This window comes from Urtica dioica, chromosome 4 (assembly GCF_054948205.1).
Source record: "Urtica dioica subsp. dioica isolate 48M chromosome 4, U.dioica_male_clone48M_v1_H2, whole genome shotgun sequence".
Taxonomy (NCBI): Eukaryota; Viridiplantae; Streptophyta; class Magnoliopsida; order Rosales; family Urticaceae; genus Urtica; species Urtica dioica.
Genome location: NC_142759.1, coordinates 15,112,764 through 15,130,538, shown reverse-complemented (window position 1 = coordinate 15,130,538; position 17,775 = coordinate 15,112,764). Strand labels below are relative to the sequence as shown.

Here is a 17,775-nt window from a genome sequence, read left to right as displayed (position 1 = left end):
CGTCTGTCTATATAAAGCTAAATAATAATTAGGGCGGCCAAACAATAAGAAATCGAAGTCGTCATAAACCCAAAGCCCTCTTTTCCGTGTGGTTCGAGAGAAAACACCAAACCCTAAGTATGGGAACCCCAGAGACTTCCAGGGAGCCGTGTCCGGACCGGATCTTGGACGACATCGGCGGCGCGTTCGGGATGGGCGCGGTGGGAGGATCGGCGTTCCACTTCCTGAAAGGCGTCTACAACTCGCCGCAGGGCACGCGCGTGGCCGGAGGAACCCAGGCGGTTCGGATGAACGCGCCGCGAGTCGGAGGAAGCTTCGCGGTGTGGGGAGGCCTCTTCTCGGCCTTCGACTGCACCATGGTCTACGTCCGCCAGAAGGAGGATCCCTGGAACTCCATCATCGCCGGCGCCGCCACCGGAGGCTTCCTCCAGATGCGCCAGGGCGCCGGAGCCTCCGCCAAATCGGCTCTCTTCGGCGGCGTTCTTCTCGCGCTCATCGAGGGAGCCGGAATCATGCTCAACAAGGTTCTCAGTCAGCAGCAGCAGATGCCGGTCATGATCGAAGAGCCTCCGCCGAACATCGCCGCCTCGATCCCCGGATTCCCTCCCGCCGGACGGCTCCCGGAGCCGGCGACCGCGCCGGAGACTTCTTCCGGCGGCGCCACGGGGTGGCTCGGAGGGTTGTTTGGGAAGAAGGAGGAGCCTCAGGCGTCGAGCAGCGGGAGCGAGACGAAGATCTTGGAGAGCTTCGATGCGCCGCCTGTCCCAAATTTCGACTACAAGTAAGGGCTGGTTTTGTTCTTTGGTAGGAAAAGACTGCTTTTTGGCCGCAAAAAAAAAAAAAAGAAAACAATAATTATACTAGCAGAAGATTTTGCTTGTTTTTTTTTTTTTTTAATTTTGCTTAACATGTATTTTTGAGGTTCGATTTAATGAATGGAATGTGATATATGTGTTTGGTTATAAGTAGTTGCGAATCGATTGTTCTCTGCTCAGCCGGTGTTAAACTGAGCAAAGAAGGTAATGATGATTCCGACTGAAATTTTGTGTTATATGTATCCGAATAATGGCTGATAAGAATGGGTTTTTTTTTTCCTTAGAGATACTTTTTTTAGGATTATTGAGAGAATTAAACTAAAATAAGGATCACAATGCAAGCAGGGTATAGCTAAAATGTGCTACGACAGCAAGTCAGGATGAAGCAAATTCTGATGAGCAAAATGGTATACGATGATGGAAAGATTGTGAAATATCTTTAGTGCAGTATAGCTACATGGTCATATTCAAAACAAATCTTCCTACTTTCGTGTCATGAAAAGTTTTATATTGTTTATATATACTCAAGTAATGAACGTCAAAAGTAACAAATATTTTGTAGATATAGATATCACGTTCTACTTCATGCCAGCCTCTTCCTACTCTTTGAGACCTCCAACTTTTTGCTCAATCTCCTCAATCCGATCTTATTTTCACAACTCTGATTTTGCACTTTGTTCAATGTCTTCTTCCTACGTAATTATAACCATTGTACCGGCTTTATTCACATTATTAACAAAAGATATTATTCATTTATTTATATCTTATCAATTCAATCCACACCCTATCAGATTGGAGCTTTTTTAAAGCCTCAAATCTCTTCTCATTGCAAATCAGTATAATTTTTATACCTCAAGCTTCTCTTTCTTCAGTAATTTTAACTATACTAATATTAGTATGATTTTTTAAAGCCTCAAACTCTTCTCATGGAATGTGATATATATAGGGAATTGATTGTTACTCTGTGTTCAGCTGGTGTTAAATTGCTGGATAATGATGATTTGATTAAATTTTTTGGTTTGTTCTCGAATTGATTAGGCATTACAACAACACGGGATTTTGTGTGTATACTTGCTTTTGAATTGTATTATTACTAATCTGTTTTACTTTGAAGTTGGTGTTTGGCACATCTTCGTTATTGCTCTGCAAATAGACCTCGTAACTTCTGGTAAAGCAGTTTGGTTAAAGATGTATAATGTCATGTCATGTTTGTGAAAATAGAGCCAAGGATTTTTGTTAGAACTCAGTATTGTGCTTGAACAAGATGTGATTTTCATGTTCTGGGTCATGCTTCTTGGCAGCAACTAGTAATGTTACTTTTGTGCCATTCAACTTCTGGTAATTAAAAGTGATATGCAGTCCGGTAAAGATGGCGAGCAAGCACCATGAGATTGAAATACAAATCTTGATTAGGCGTCCCTGTGAAAATGCTTCGTTCTTGGGATCAGCCAAAGTTAAAAAAAAAAAGGATAGAAAGTAAGGATAGTGTCTCTCGAGTATGGTGATGGATGGGCGGATTTGAACTACTTTTGATTGATTCCAAGACTAACTGAAATTCTTGATTTTAACATCAGTCAAAAGAGAGTCATATTTTTGGTTCCAAGGTTCAAAGGTGACCTGACATGCCTAAAGCCCTTGAGAAACAGAGAGAGAAGTTTGTCTAAATGGTTCCAAGTTTGGCAATTATACTTGTCTAATATACATAAGATTACACTCCCTAACCGCAGTTCGGAAGTGTCAAAAGCATATCTTGCTAGTCCTCTCTATGATATGATTATTACAGAGCATAAGAACTTCAGATAAGAGGAATCCGATTTGTTAATACATTATAATACCCCAACTTTATTCACGCTAGTTGCAAAATAGAATCGTGATCATTATTATTTTTGTGTGAACATCAAACCTTAACACCACCTCTGCACTTTGCTATGTCTCACGCTCTCCCGCACATCATTGTCACTCTCCCGTTTAAGTTTCATTTTTTATCTAATAATTGATGTTTAATTTAATCACGTTAAAAATCTCATTTATATATATGAAATAAGAAGCTTTTATTAGACATTAAACAGCTGGCACATCGCCTTTCGCACAAGGAGCGGACGATCCTCAACACCACAAAAATCGGAAACTTGATTGCACAAAGCTCCCTGACAGTGATGTTGAAGTTCCCCGCCTTCCAAATAAAATTAATAGAACTAAACTCTAAGAAGAAAGTAAAACAGAATTGAAAAGATGAATTAAGGCACAACGAGGGTCATTTATAGAATGATTAGCATCAGGTTCAGAATTACTGACTACGAGTTATTCTTCAACAACCATTTGTTCAAAAATCCTCGTCCTGAGCCTCATCGGACAGACAATCTCTCTTCCACCTCCTCCGTTGAAGATACACAAATTTATTCATCTCCATATTTTCTCGATGATTTTAGCCGCTCTGTAATGAAATGATCATCATCCACTTGCGCAACTCGATTTCGACCCACATTATCTACAACATAACTCGAACAACTTATTGACTAGACTCCAACACCATCGAGTCCCACCAACACCTACCTCATTCCACTATCCATAGACGACACTCCAATGCACAAAAAAAGAAGAGGTGGGACAACTATTTTGACTCTGAGCCACATTCTCTGCACAAGTCCTCCAATGATATGCCCCTCCTCTTAAGTATCACCACCGTCGGAAAGACTTCACTCCCAACTCTCCAAAAAATAAATTTATTCTTCTCTTGAAATTTCAAAGCCTTGATAAGTGACCACATCTCATCCATCGGATTTGAAGGGAGCTCTCAAAAGCCAATTTTACACGATCATTTACATGATCACAATTAATGCGCAAATGAAGAGTTTTTCCACCTAACGTTGAGCCAAAACGCTCCATTACCACCACATCTGGATCTCATCTACTCTGCCCTTAGACCATGAAATCACAAACCTTAAACATTGTTTCCACCGGGATCCCAATAAGAACACTATGAAATCATTCCTTTTGACTCTTCCCTCATCATTAAGCGCTAAAAACCTCCGATGCGATAATGAAAATAAAGAGAAGGTCTCTAACTCGAGAGTCCAAAGCAGACTTCCATTGAGTAGAGTAGAATTCGACCAGACACACTCCTTGATATGTAATAAACATGGTTTTGTTCTAGTTATGGAAATGCACAACAATGAGTAAATTTGTTACGTATAAATCTAGTCATAAATGCTTAACAAATTTTATTAGTTATTTCGAATCGATGATATGTAGGACCCTTAATAAATTAGATAATTTTTTTTTATTAATTAAATCAAGTGTGTTGATCTCTGGGCTAACGATTGCGAGTCTAGCGAATTCAATGTTTCGAAAGAGACGATTTTATGTGTACATTATGTTATTATGACTGTCACAATTTTTGTTAGTTGTGTCAAAAGAGAAGACGTCAGAAGTTCTGATTCTTGTGCTACAAAATGGGCCGCCAAAACTTTCGCTCCGATGGCTCTTCTGAACATTAATAATCGAAATGTTTTCCTTTTGGTTATTGTCGTTAAGGTAAAGATTTTTATTTTTTAAATTGACTGTTAAATTAATTTCCTACGGCCAAATTTTTATTTTTTCATGTTCGTAATGAGTTTTTTCTTTTCGTAATATTTTTTTTCGTTTTTTAATTTTACTTTTTTTAACCTAATTTTTCGTTTAGCTCTTGCAAAATTTCTTACATAATATATTAGCAGTGCAACGCGCAGGTGGCACTATCGGCCAAAATTACATACTTATTATAATAAATATTAGGGGGACATGCACTTCTGCGTCCCATGGGGTTTGACCTCATGACCTCTCCGTCAAGATGAGTGTGTGATTACCGCTAGACCAAGCTAGCTACCACACATTATACATAATTGATTGTGCATAAAAATGATATATTTTTTTAGCATAAAATAATTATATGTAGCTGTGAGGTGGACACGTGTCAAACAAACAGAAAACGCCAAAGCATATCCCCCATCAAATGCGACTCCTCCGCTCGCTCACTCGAGACTCAAACCCGACGAAGCTCCTCCTCCTCCGCCGCCGCAGAATGTCCTCCGACGCTATCTCCCCGGAAACCACCCGCGTGGGGTGGATCGGCACCGGAGTGATGGGGCTGTCGATGTGCAGCCACCTGATCAAGGCCGGCTACTCCGTCACCGTCTTCAACCGCACCGCCTCCAAAGCCCGTCCACTCCTCCTCCTCGGCGCCGACACCGCCGAATCCCCGGCCGCCGTCGCCGCCGCCTCCGACGTCGTCTTCTCCATCGTCGGCTTCCCCTCCGACGTCCGCTCCGTCTCCTTCTCCGCCCTCTCCGCCCTCCGCCCCGGCTCCATCCTCGTCGACATGACCACCTCCGACCCCTCCCTCGCCCGAGAGATCTCCTCCGCCGCCCAAGCCAGAGCCTGCACCGCCATCGACGCCCCGGTCTCCGGCGGAGATCGCGGCGCCAAGGCCGGGACGCTCGCGATCTTCGCCGGCGGAGACGAGGCCGCCGTGCGCCGACTCGCGCCGATCTTCTCTCTCCTCGGGAGCGTGACCTACATGGGCGGTCCGGGGTCCGGGCAATTGGCGAAGCTCGCGAACCAGGTCACGATCGCTTCCACCATGGTCGGGCTCGTCGAGGGGATCGTGTTCGCTCACAAGGCCGGGATTGAGCCGAAGGTGTTCCTGAGAGCGATCTCCGGCGGCGCGGCGGGGTCGCGGTCGCTGGACTTGTACGGCGAGAGGATTCTGGAGAGGGATTTCGCGGCGGGTTTTTACGTTGACCATTTCGTCAAGGATTTGGGGATTTGTCTGAGCGAGTGTCAGAGACTGGGTTTGGCTCTTCCGGGCTTGGCATTGGCGCAACAGCTCTATCTATCCCTCACGGCCCACGGTGAAGGCCGTCTTGGCACCCAGGCTCTCATCTTAGCCCTCGAGAGGCTCAACAATCTCCGGCTCGGCTCCGGCGACAACTGAGTGATGGTCGACCAAGACTTCGGAAAAAAAAGGTTTGTTGAAACGTGGTGTGTTTGCTTCTTTGTTTGTTTCTTTGTTCTGCTTTCTATTTCAAGTCCGACTCTTTAGAACGTGTGTTTATATGATTTCCAACAATAACTGGAGATTCAGATGAGTTCTTTAGAATGGATTGCTAAGAAAGTGGCAAGGGATAATGGCATTAGTAGGTTGACACTAACACCCATCTGTTATTAGATTTAGATGTAAATGTTTTTTGAACACTGCTCTCTCTAGCAACCTAGTCTGATGTTTCTCTGATGGACGCCCAAGATACATGTTGCTTCATTCGTAAGATTGGATAGTTCATTTGATGACTCGTTTGATTTGTGACGGGTAATTTCATGAAAAGTAGTAACCGTCCGATCCTCAAATCTCTGATGGTGCTACAAGACAATCGAGTAAAAAAATGGGGAAGTGGGGCGTGAATGGTTTTGGTTTATATGTTTGTTTGGGTATACATAGCCTGAGCGACAACATCAGACTATTTGCCACTTCCATGGAAATTGCTTACGGAGTTGGTAAAAACACAAACACCAGAGAAAAAAAAACTCTTGACCTACGTCAAAGGAAGTCTTCAAATATACGTTTCCTTTTGTTTTAGATGATTTGAAACTCGTTAGCTTGATTTCTTTAACTACTTGCTAATCCCAGCCAACCGGAACGGCCAAACAGAACCAGGATTATGTTCTGCTCTGGCCAGAAAAGGATACTAAGTATTCTGTTTTGGTACTTTTATGGAACATATAATTCCGGTTTCGATCAAAAAAAAAAAACATATAATTCCGGTACTATCCAGTAGTGTTCGCAGTTTTTATTATTATTTTATATTAGAATATTTTTTTTTATTTTTTTATTATTTAATACCGGAGGAGCGGAGTGTACCGTTGTGGTTTAGATGAAATTTCGGTACTGTTTAGTCTAAACGTGGCTTAACGGGAGTTACCGCGCCTCCCGTCCCGCCCCCGCCCGGACTCCCGTTAATTCGCCGAACGGGAGTCCCGTCCCGTTATATAACGGGACGGAGGCGGTAAATGTCTAACGGGATCCGCGGATCCCGTTAGGCATTAAAAAAAAAAAAATTAAAAAAAAGAATTTAAGAAATAAAATGAAAGGATTAAAGTGAAAAGATTTGGAATAAGTGGGTAGAAATGAAAAATATGAATGTTGTTAAATAATTAAAAATGGGTAAAAAAAACAATAAAGAAGAATGTGAAATTAAAATTGGGCCTCTTAAAAAACCTCACCGACCCCTAAAAAAGTGCGACGGCGAGGAAAAAGAGCACCCCTTTCCTCGTTAAATGTTTGAAAATGTATCCCGGACAAGGGCCGGGATATCCTTTTGTTATACACGATACTTTAACCATTTATGTTTACGTTTGCAAAATCAACTTCAAAATCGTCTAGAATATCGAAGCACATGAATGTTTCTTGTGCTCGATTTCGATGTTGAATCCAATCTTTTCCGCACGTCAATGCTTCGACCATCTCCGGTTTCAGGCTGCATCTTCTATCGTCGATGATCCGGCCCGCGCTGCTAAAAGCCGCCTCAGAGGACACAGTTGAAACTGGGATGGTGAGGATGTCTTGTGCCATAGATGACAAGATCGGAAACCTCCTCGCATTCTGCCTCCACCAAACCAAGAGGTCGATGGCTTCGTCGTCCGACCTGACCCAATCGTTCCTATCGTACTCTTGGATCTCCGGATGGGACCGTGCGTCGGTTGCGCTTGACCTCGTCTGACTTGTCCCAGCTTCTTGTTGTTGAGGAGACGGTCTGTACGCGGGCGCGTTGACGAAGACATTCGTGTATTGGTGTCTTCTCGGATATTGCGTCTGTGATTGAGAAGGTTGCGCTCGGTATTGCGGTAGAAGTTTCGCCTCGTAAACCTTGAAAAGATCAAAAAAAGCTTGCACGATCCTCGGAAGATCAAGTGCAACGTAATCTTGGTCCACAAAATGGTTTCTTATGTATTTCAAATTTTTTTTTAAACCTCCAATTTTACATCGGACGTCTAGAATGGCTCCAAAACCGTATAGTAATGGAACCTTTCCAGCCTTCCAATATTTTAAAAACTTTGCTGTCATTGCTTGAATAGAATCTTGAAAAATAGTTTCGTTTTTATTTTTATCAAGATGCACAGCTATTGCGGTCATAGTATGAAGACCGAGAAAAGAAGTGGGAGTATAAACAGCAGAAAGATAACAAGTTTCTTTATAAAAAATGTCGAGAAAAGAAACAAATGATTCAGGCATCCTAATATCCAAATCAGATATAGCGTTTTCGCCATGTACGCTGTTAATGTAAGAAACAATAACATCGACGTAACGCTCGGATAAGAAGTTGATCAGCATAAGAAATGTTGAATTCCACCTAATTTTGTTATCTAGGTGAAATGTGCGTTCTTGAAGGCCGTTTAGTCTAAGCCGTCTCTTAAGCTCATCTACTCTAGAGGTTGAACTATTTATCCAACTTATGTAATTCCTAATCTTGTTTATCGAAGGGTCGTAACTAGCGGCTCCGGCTTGAACTATGAGGTTGATGATGTGGGTAGCACAACGTTGATGTATAAGGGTTTCGTCTGCGTTAAGTTTTTGGGTCAACTCCCTAATCATGGCGTTGTTGCTAGTGGCATTATCTAAGGTCACAGATATAACCCTATTGTTCAAACCCCACTCAGCTAAAACACTAACTATGATATCTAAGATGTTCTCACCAGTGTGAGAACCTTCTATCCTCCTAAACGCTATGATACGTTTGTTCAGGTTCCAATCGTCGTCTATGTTATGGACTACAACGCTCATAAAGTCCATCTTAGATTGACCGGTCCATATATCCGATGTTAAGGCTACGCTATATCTACCAGAGGATATTGAGTCTTTCATTTATTCCTTTTCTCCTAAAAACCATTTTAGGATATCGGATCTCAAGGCTTTCCTAGACATTAGTTGTACGTTTGAATAAAAGAACTAATGAATCTAACAAAGCCTTGAGATTCGATATGACTAAAAGATTGATCGGTTGATACAAAATATTCAACTAAATCACGTCTAAATCTTAAAGGATCGATGTTACTTACTTGGGTTGTAGAGGCTCCAGATTGTGTCCCCCCCTGGCAGTGTCTGTGATGACTCCACAATAGCGACGTCCCAACTCTAGTGTTATGAGCGCTAAAGATTTTGCCACAAACGTGACATTTTCCGGCTTTTTCACCGTTGGCAACCACCTTTTCAAAGAACGTCCAGACAACAGACCTCGCTCGACGTCGTGATGCTTGTGCTTGTTGAGGTTGTTGTTGTTGTTGCGGTGGTTGTTGTTGAGGTGGTTGTTGTTGTTGTTGTTCTTCTCGGGCACGTCGTCTTTGTCGGGTATCCTCTTGTTGCTCACGTTGTCGAGGTCGTGGAACTTGAGTTCGAGGCTGAGGTGGTGGCGGTGGGACGTCTTCTTCTTCATCCTCCTCCTCCTCGTCATCATGTTGTTCATTTGGATCTTGGGTTTCGTCGTCGTCTTGTTCTTCATTTGGATTTTGGGATTGATGATAATGTTCCTCGAACACTTGAAACTCTTGAAAAGCGGCTTCGGATGGCGGTATTTGTGCTTGATATGCTTGCTCGGGATCCATTTGAGGATAATATGGCAATTGTGTGTTTGGAATTTCGGTGAAATCCGAGTGGTGGAAAGTAGGAGCAACATAATTTGGATCAAATGTGTATTGAGTGTTTGGGTCGGGGGCGTTTTGAGACAAGTGCAACCAATTTTCTTCAAAACGGTGCATTCTTTCACCTCGGGAAGCTCTTCCCCTTCGACCCCCTCGGTTGTGGGATGAAGATGCCATGATAAAATATAAGCGTATGAGACTAAAAACGAGAGAAATTGAGAGAATTCGAGATTGAAATTGTGAGAGAGTTGAGAGAAATTGAGAGAATTCGAGATGATGTGAGAGAGAGTTGTGAGAAAAATGAATGAATTAGGGGGGTATTTATAGATTTTTGAGATAAGTGGGTAAAAAATTGAATTTTTTTTTTCACCCGAGCCCCCAACGACTCTATTTCCAACGGCCATATCCTCAACGACTCTATTTTTTCGGCCGTTGGATCTTTGATCCAACGGCCGAGATCAAAAGGCAACGGCCATATTGGCTAGCGGGACTAACGGGACTCCCGTTTCCCGTTAAGCAAAGTAACGGTAGCAGGAGTCCCGTCCGTTGCCAGTAACGGGAGTCCCGCTCCCGTTACAGTGCCTAACGGTAGCGGGGATTCCGTCCCGTCCCGCTACCGTTAGGCCAGGTTTAGTTTAGTCCATAACATTACAGGCAATATGAAACCGAAATTTTGGTAAGGTTGGAATAGCCAATTTAAACTATGACTTTTGCAAAATAGCCATAGTTTCATTAGGTATAGCAAAATAGCTAATTGAGAGTACTACGACTTTTAATCCTGCCTCGATTAATTTTAATCCAACCTTCATAAAGCTTACATTCTGTCTTTATAGTTCGTGGGATTAAATTTAATCCAACCTAGATTAATCTTACTTTGGCTAGTTTGCTTATAGTTGACAAACTATGACTATTTTGCAAAAGCTTAAGTTCTATTTGGCTATATAGCCGCTTGACCTTTTTTTTAAGGAAATTCTCATTAACATCAAGAACTGGCTACGACCATATAAAGATTCTGGATAGTGGTGGGAACCTCATTCGAACTAATAAATGTCCTAAATGCAAATGAGAAGCATAAGACGAACAGTGATCGATGGTCTATTCGGCCAGGATTGTCAATGCTCGTCAAGAACTCTTTTGGGCCCTTTTAACAGAGATCTTTTGAAAATTTCCCGAATCGAGAACGAGCTCAGTTCATAAAACCACTTCGACCTCTTACGGGACTCTAAACAAGATATATGCGTTTAATGACCCGCATGGTAGACTTAATGACCCGAAAAAAAAACCATCCACAAACCATCCACATGATGGACTTAATGACCCGAAAAAAAAAACTCTTAAAACAAACCCATTAAACAACTAAAACGAACCACATAACACTAAAACAACTAACGAACTAGGCCAACCAGAACCACACCTAAACTTTAAGACAACTAGCCAAGCAGAGCAAGACAAACTAAGATGTAACCTAAAAAACAAGAACTAAAAAACTTCACTCCCGTCGCGCCTTAACTCCGTCGACCAGTCCCTTCCCATTAGCCATCCGAAATCTCACCGTATCTGAGCGCGTTTTGAAGACGACCTTGCTGCTCTGCATCATCCTGAAGATTCTCGTTGCGTCGTCGGGCATGACGGTTCGCATAGGCTTCCACCACGGCCGAGCAGACCACGGCCTCTAGAAACGTCCCTCTCACACGCATTTTGTCCAGCAACTTCATGGCGTTCTGGATCTGCTCTAGATTTGAGCGCTGCCTCAAGATCCCAGAAAAGAGAATCAGATCGATGCTAGGCTGGAGTAGTTCTTCTCTTCAAAATGTCGAAGAGAAAAAGGTTACCCAGCTCCTCCCGAAGAAAAAGCCAGAGGAAGACAAGAGAAGCAGATGAAAAACTAGAAAGAAGCTAAGTGGGAGATAGCTGCGAAACTAAGCCTCCCCCTCCCGGGCTTTACCTCGCCTCCAAAGAGTGAGGGTGGCAACCAAAGTCGCATTGGGGAAGGGGCAGCGGACTGAAAATGGATTAAACCCTAGATGCAGAGCAAACTTTAGAGATAAATTATTTTGTGACAGGTCAATTTCAAGTAATTGCTTACCTTCCGTGGTTTATCGTAATAAGTGTCAAAGGTTTACCGCGATTTATTATATATATATATATATATATATATATATATAAATAAGTTAATATAAATAAAATATTAGAAATCTGCGAAAGTTACAGAATTGTTTGCGGAAATTGATAAAATACTTACGGTATTTGCGAAATTGTTTGTGATATTTATGGTCCTTGTGGAATTTTTTTTTAATATTTACAAAAAATGAAGACATTTGCAAAATATACTCGAAATCTTACCGTGGGTCTACAGAATGCGAAATACGCAGTGTTTGAAACCTTTAATATAACATGTCGAAAATGAGGGAAATGGATTTAACTAGTAGTAATTTTGATATTATGGACAAAAATAATAATAATTATGTTTTTGAACACTTTTACTAATAACTTAGACTTGTATATTTACAATTGTTGTTAATTGTAGATTGTAAATCTATAGTTTATAACAATTGTATACTTTGATGTTTACAGTTACTAGTAAAAGTGTCCAAAAATATAATTGCTATTAATTTAGTTCAAATTATCAAAATTGCTAATAGTTAAGACAATACTTAACTCGTACAAACTTTTATGTGTCATTCTATATTTGTTGTCAAATCAAATGTTCATTTCTCATTTTATATTTTTCGTCAAGTCAATTAATGTTCATTTTAGTGTAAAATTATATAAAAAGAGGGATAGAAAGAAAGTCTATTTTAGCCCGTTTAAAGTTGAAAATTTGCGAAATAGCAAAAGAACCTAAAGAAAAAAAAGAAAGGACCTTTAACATTTTTTTGGTATCTTGTTTGATTGCTGAAAGTGAAAATTATTGACGAAAGTATAATGAAACAGAATACGCGTATTTCATTTTACTTTAAAAATAGGAGATTAAAATTCTGAGAGTAATTTATGTACGAGGGTGATTTATCTTGCATGCGTGTATTTGTATTTTTTCATTTTTATTTCGTAATTGATCTCATGTTTTATTTTACTATTCATTTAAAAAAAATTCCAAAAAAAATGAGATAATGATAAATAATAGTTCGGAAGATACAATAAAAGTCTATATTAGTCCCTTTGATGTCGAAATATTTACAAAATGGCAACAACAAAAAACGGCCTACATCATATCATTTTCTTTATGTTGTTGGATTACAGAAAATTTAAGGAAAATATAATGAAACATAATAAGTGTGTGTGTCATTTTCTTTAAAGAGTAGTGACACATTAAAATTTTGTGTAATTTATTTATGCGCGAGATTTATCTCGCATGCGAGTCTTTCTATTTCTGTCATTTTTTAAAATATCTATTTCTTTATTGATCTCAATGTTTCATATATTTTATTTATTCAATTTTGAAAAATACAACCATACAATAAATGAGATAATGGTAGATAATAAATTTCTCAAACTTGTTAAAAAAATTTCTTATATATATATATATATATATATATATATATATATATATACATCCTGACTTTTATACCTTGAGTTTTCAATAATATCACATCGATCCCCTAAATTTGTTATTTATTACTTAATTGTCCCTTAATTTTTTTTTAATAATTCAAATACACACACTCTTCTAATTCTGATGAATTTTTTTCATTAGTATATTTAAAAAATAAAAAAAAATGCTCTAGTATACAAACTTTCTTTATATTTTTCTCATACCTTTTGTTCAGAATCACTTTAGTTCTATTACCAATTTCCAGCTGATTTTTCTTCACTTGAATTTTCTCTTATTTTATGAGTGAAAGATTGTTCAACGAAGGAATATTGTTTCACAAGGAAGGTAAAAGAGATTCGCCATCTTATGTCATAGTAGTTAGAGCTTTTAGGTAGAAATCATACTCAGTCTGTCAAATTGTCTTGTGAATACACATGGTTATAGTTGGCTTATTGTTGCACATGAGTAAGACATTATAGGTTAGAAAAAAGATACATCTCAGTCACATTTTGTAAACCGTATTTAAAATTCTATTCTACATATCAGCCGAATCGCTATCACCTTTTTTTTTTCTTCAGTTTTGGAGTTTTGGCCATCAAACTGGCCTCTCAAAGTCAAAACGCTAAAAAAAAAGACCGTGTTATGTGAGCTTTCCTCATAACATATTAACATGTACATATGTATAATGTTCAATGAACATATTTAATAATCCAACCTCACGATAATATATCTATAAAGGAATCCATCTATAAATAGCTGTAAAATATAACAAAAAGTACAAATCACTCTTTAGTGAAGTGTTTATAATGATACAAAGTTTTTTGTCATTTTTTTTTAATAACTACACCAATGTTTTGATCACTAAAATAACCTTAAAACACTCATTTCTATATTAACTTTACAGAAAATTTCTAACATCTATAGCTTGCATTTGTGGGTCTGTTAATAAATTAACCTTAAAACACTAGAATAGTACTACCTTTTATCATTATCATTCATTTTTTTCCCTTGAATTTTTTTTTTTTTAAATTCTTACAATAAATGTCATATCAATAATGTTTTTTTTTTTTCAATAATATTTATAGAATGCTATTAAAAATGCTAATATGTAAAATTTGACTCCAGCTTTGATCGTATCAACAACGAACAAACTATGATTATGCATTATCTCTACATTATCTATGATTGGATTAAAGGAATATATCATTGTTAATTTTAATGGGATGTTAAGGTCAAGTCTATCCAGCCAACTTGTGCGTGGATCACGTGTTGGTGCGTTTCATGTGTGACTGAGGCTATGAGGAATATTGAGTGGTGGAAAATCAATTGTTTTTTTATACAGCAATTGTGGAAGATACAATGTTAGTCAAAGTCTTTGGTCAACAAATTTGATTTTTCATATTTCTAACGTGTTGCTCCTTCTTTGAAGCTTGATTACCTCACATTCTGTTCACATTGGCTTTTGTTTGTTACGTAATAAACAACAAAAAGACCACGATGTGGATCCCAATATAAGATGAAGTAATCATCAATTCAATTATTTACTAGATAAAATGATTAAATTGCAACAAAAAGCGAGTCAATAAAGATGAACTTTTTTTTTTAATTTTCTAAACGCTAAAGTAATGAAAATATCTCAATTAAACTCATTAGTTAAGAAATATCCAAAATTGAATTTTTGTATTAATTTCGAACAAAAATATCCCCAATTCAAATATACCATCTCTCTCTAACTGAACCAATTGAAGGTTGTTGGTCTCTGCTCCTCTCTAGCCTTATACTTCGGAGTCAGAGTTTCTCATTAGTCCTTCCTTATCGTCCCGGCGATGGAAGATCTATGTGACAAGTGGTCCGAACTGGGCATTGGTGAGGAAGATGAGGGTGACGTGCTAATTCTTGATGAAGAAGAACTACAGAGTACCATTGTCGATCTCTCAAGATGTCTTCTGGGGAGGCTGTTGAGAAGAAGATCTTTTAACCGTAATGCGCTCAAATCAGTCATGGCAGGTATCTGGAGACCTAAGGGGAAGCTCGAGATAAGTGACTATGACGGGGGAGGGTTCTGTTTCAAGTTTGAGCTAGAGGCGGACAAGAAACGAGTCTGGGAGATGGGCCCTTGGTCTTTTGACAAGTCGCTGGTGGTCCTGCGAGACCCGGAGATACAAGACGGGAATGATTTCAGATTTGTGGAATTTTGGGTCCAAATGCATGGAGTTCCTCTGAAGAACAGGTCGGCTAAAATGGGAGAGCTGATCGGTAACAAAATTGAGCGTGTGGTTCGGATTGACAAGGACAGGAATGACCGAATTCGAGAGGAGTTTATCCGAGCCCGTGTGGCCATTGATATCAGTAAACCTTTAGTGAAGGGGATCAACATCATGCTCGGAGAGAAGACGTGGGTAGCGTTCAAATTTGAGAAGCTCCCGGATTTTTGCTACTCGTGTGGGAGTCTGGGCCATGGGATCGCTGAATGCCAGACTAACAAGGACTCGGCGGGTGAGTCCGGAATATTTAAATTTGGGGCTTGGCTACGTGGGGAAGCCCCGAATAAAGTCTCCGGTGGACTGAGAAGCTTCAAAGGCACGAGGGTGAGGATGGAGATGGGATGGGCGGGGCCAGAGATCTCGGCGTCCAAAACCTCGCCACCAAAACCGTCGACTACGGCACCTCCCGGAACAGAGGGAAATGACGGATCTACCAGTGAGGACGGAAACAAGGGACAACATGGAACATCAAAATCGGCGAAATCTTCTGATGGCCCAGGACTGGCGGAGATGGAGGTGGACGTTGGGGCTTCAAGCGCCAATCCCACGGCACCCACCACGACTGAAGACCCAGTCCCGGAGACGGGGATGAGAGATGAGGCCACGGTGTCGAGAGAGATCCCGACGAGGGCGAAGCCTTTGACGTCATTTTCAGAGTGGCAGACTCTCTCGAGGTTAGTAAGCTTGAATTTTATATTACTATCATTTGGGAGTTGTGGAATCACAGGAACAACGTCGTTGCGGGGAAGAAAGCGTGGAATCAGACTGAGTGGACGGGAAGCTTCCTAGAAGAGTTTAGAGGCGCGAACAAGGAGGCGGTGCGGGGACAGGAGGAGGGGACGACCAAGCCAAGATGGGTCCCTCCAATGCGAGGTACAATCTCGGTGACTGTGGACGCGACTTTAGATCGGGACCAGGGTCGGTTTGGCGTGGGTTGTATTGCTCGGGATCATACCGAAAGGGTGATTGCCTCGCAAACGCTTGCCCAGGCCAGGGGATTCTCCCCCCAGCTGGCGGAGGCGGTCGCGGTCCTACACGGCATTAACCTGGCCAAGAGCATCGGGGAGACAAGGCTGGAGCTTCACTCGGACTGCTCGGAGGTGGTGAAGGCGGTGGCCGGGGGGACGACCCCCCAGCACGGAGCTCGGGACACTTCTGCATCACATCAAGAGAGAGGTAAGCAACTTGATAGAGTTTAGAATTATGTTTATCCCTCGTCTTTGTAACATTGCGGCTCATAACTTAGCCCGCTTTGCTGTTACTCATAATGCTAACTCGAGATGGATGGGGCTTGTCCCTCCTTACTCGGCGACTGAAAAGAATGAGGCTCTCGAAATGGCCTACAACACCCTAATTCTTCATCTAGGAGACAAGGTGATGAGGGAAGTCTCGAAAGAAAAAACAACGACTGGGATTTGGTCAAAATTAGAATCCCTCTATATGACCAAATCACTATCCAATCGAATTCACCTCAAAGGAAGACTGTTTGGTTTCAAGATCGCAGAAGATAAGCCAATCAGCGACAGTCTTGATGAATTCAATCGGATCGTCATCGATCTGGAAAATATCGATGTGAAGATCGAGGATGAAGATCAAGCGGTTATGATCTTGAATGCGCTTCCAAAGAATTACTCAAATTTCGTCGAAGCAATGAAATATGCAAGGGAATCGCTAACCCTAGAGGAAGTTCAAGTAGCGCTAAAATCAAAGGAACAAGACTCAAAGTCTGAGAAGAAACCTGTTGGCGAAGGGCTCAACATCAGAGGAAAACCAAGGAAGAATTCAAAGTCGAACTCGAAGAATCAATCGAAGAACAAAGGATCAGAGGGAAAGGATCAAAAGAATGGCGAAGAAAAGGAATTTCCCTACAAGTGCTATCACTGCCACAAGGAAGGACATATGAAGAAAGATTGCCCGGACAAGGACAAAACTTTCAGCAAGCCCAAGAAACAGGCAAATGCCACCATTGCTGACAATGGATATAATTCTGCAGAAGCTCTCAACATTTCTCACCAAGATTCATCACAATCTTGGGTCCTTGATAGCGGTGGTACCTATCACATGTCACCAAACAAAAGCTGGTTTGAAGATCTCAAGATTGAGAGTGGAGGATCAGTTCTTCTTGGCAACAATAAAGCATGCGAGGTAATTGATACAGGTAACATACGTATCAAAATGTTCGATGGTATTGAGAGAGTTCTTGATAATGTGAGATTTATTCCTGAATTAAAAAGAAATCTCATTTCCCTTGGTACCCTAGATGAACAAGGTTACAATTTTCATTCTGAAAATGGAAACTTCTTTGTATCTAAAGATTCTATTGATGTTATGAAAGGCACTAGGTTAAATGGCCTATATTTTCTGGTTGGATCTACTGTGGTTGGTTCTGCAAATGTGATTGACAGGGATAACAATTCAAGGTTGTGGCATCTAAGGCTTGGCCATGTGAGTGAAAATGGCATGAATGTCCTGGAGAAACAAGGATGCTTTAGTCCAA

General features: G+C 40.7%; 2 protein-coding genes across 2 annotated transcripts; both read left to right on the top strand.

The window, feature by feature from the left end:
• The first annotated feature begins 39 nt into the window (after window positions 1-39).
• LOC149400762 (mitochondrial import inner membrane translocase subunit TIM17-2-like) lies at window positions 40-1,098 on the top strand. The gene has a single exon (XM_089613632.1). The coding sequence runs from the start codon at window positions 120-122 to the stop codon at window positions 783-785; it is 666 nt and encodes a 221-aa protein (XP_089469758.1). The 5' UTR covers window positions 40-119; the 3' UTR covers window positions 786-1,098.
• A 3,653-nt stretch (window positions 1,099-4,751) lies between these two features.
• Window positions 4,752-6,047, top strand: LOC149400761 (6-phosphogluconate dehydrogenase family protein). Its single transcript, XM_089613509.1, has one exon. It carries the CDS (start codon window positions 4,807-4,809, stop codon window positions 5,785-5,787), a length of 981 nt encoding a protein of 326 aa, XP_089469635.1. The 5' UTR covers window positions 4,752-4,806; the 3' UTR covers window positions 5,788-6,047.
• Window positions 6,048-17,775: the final 11,728 nt, after the last annotated feature.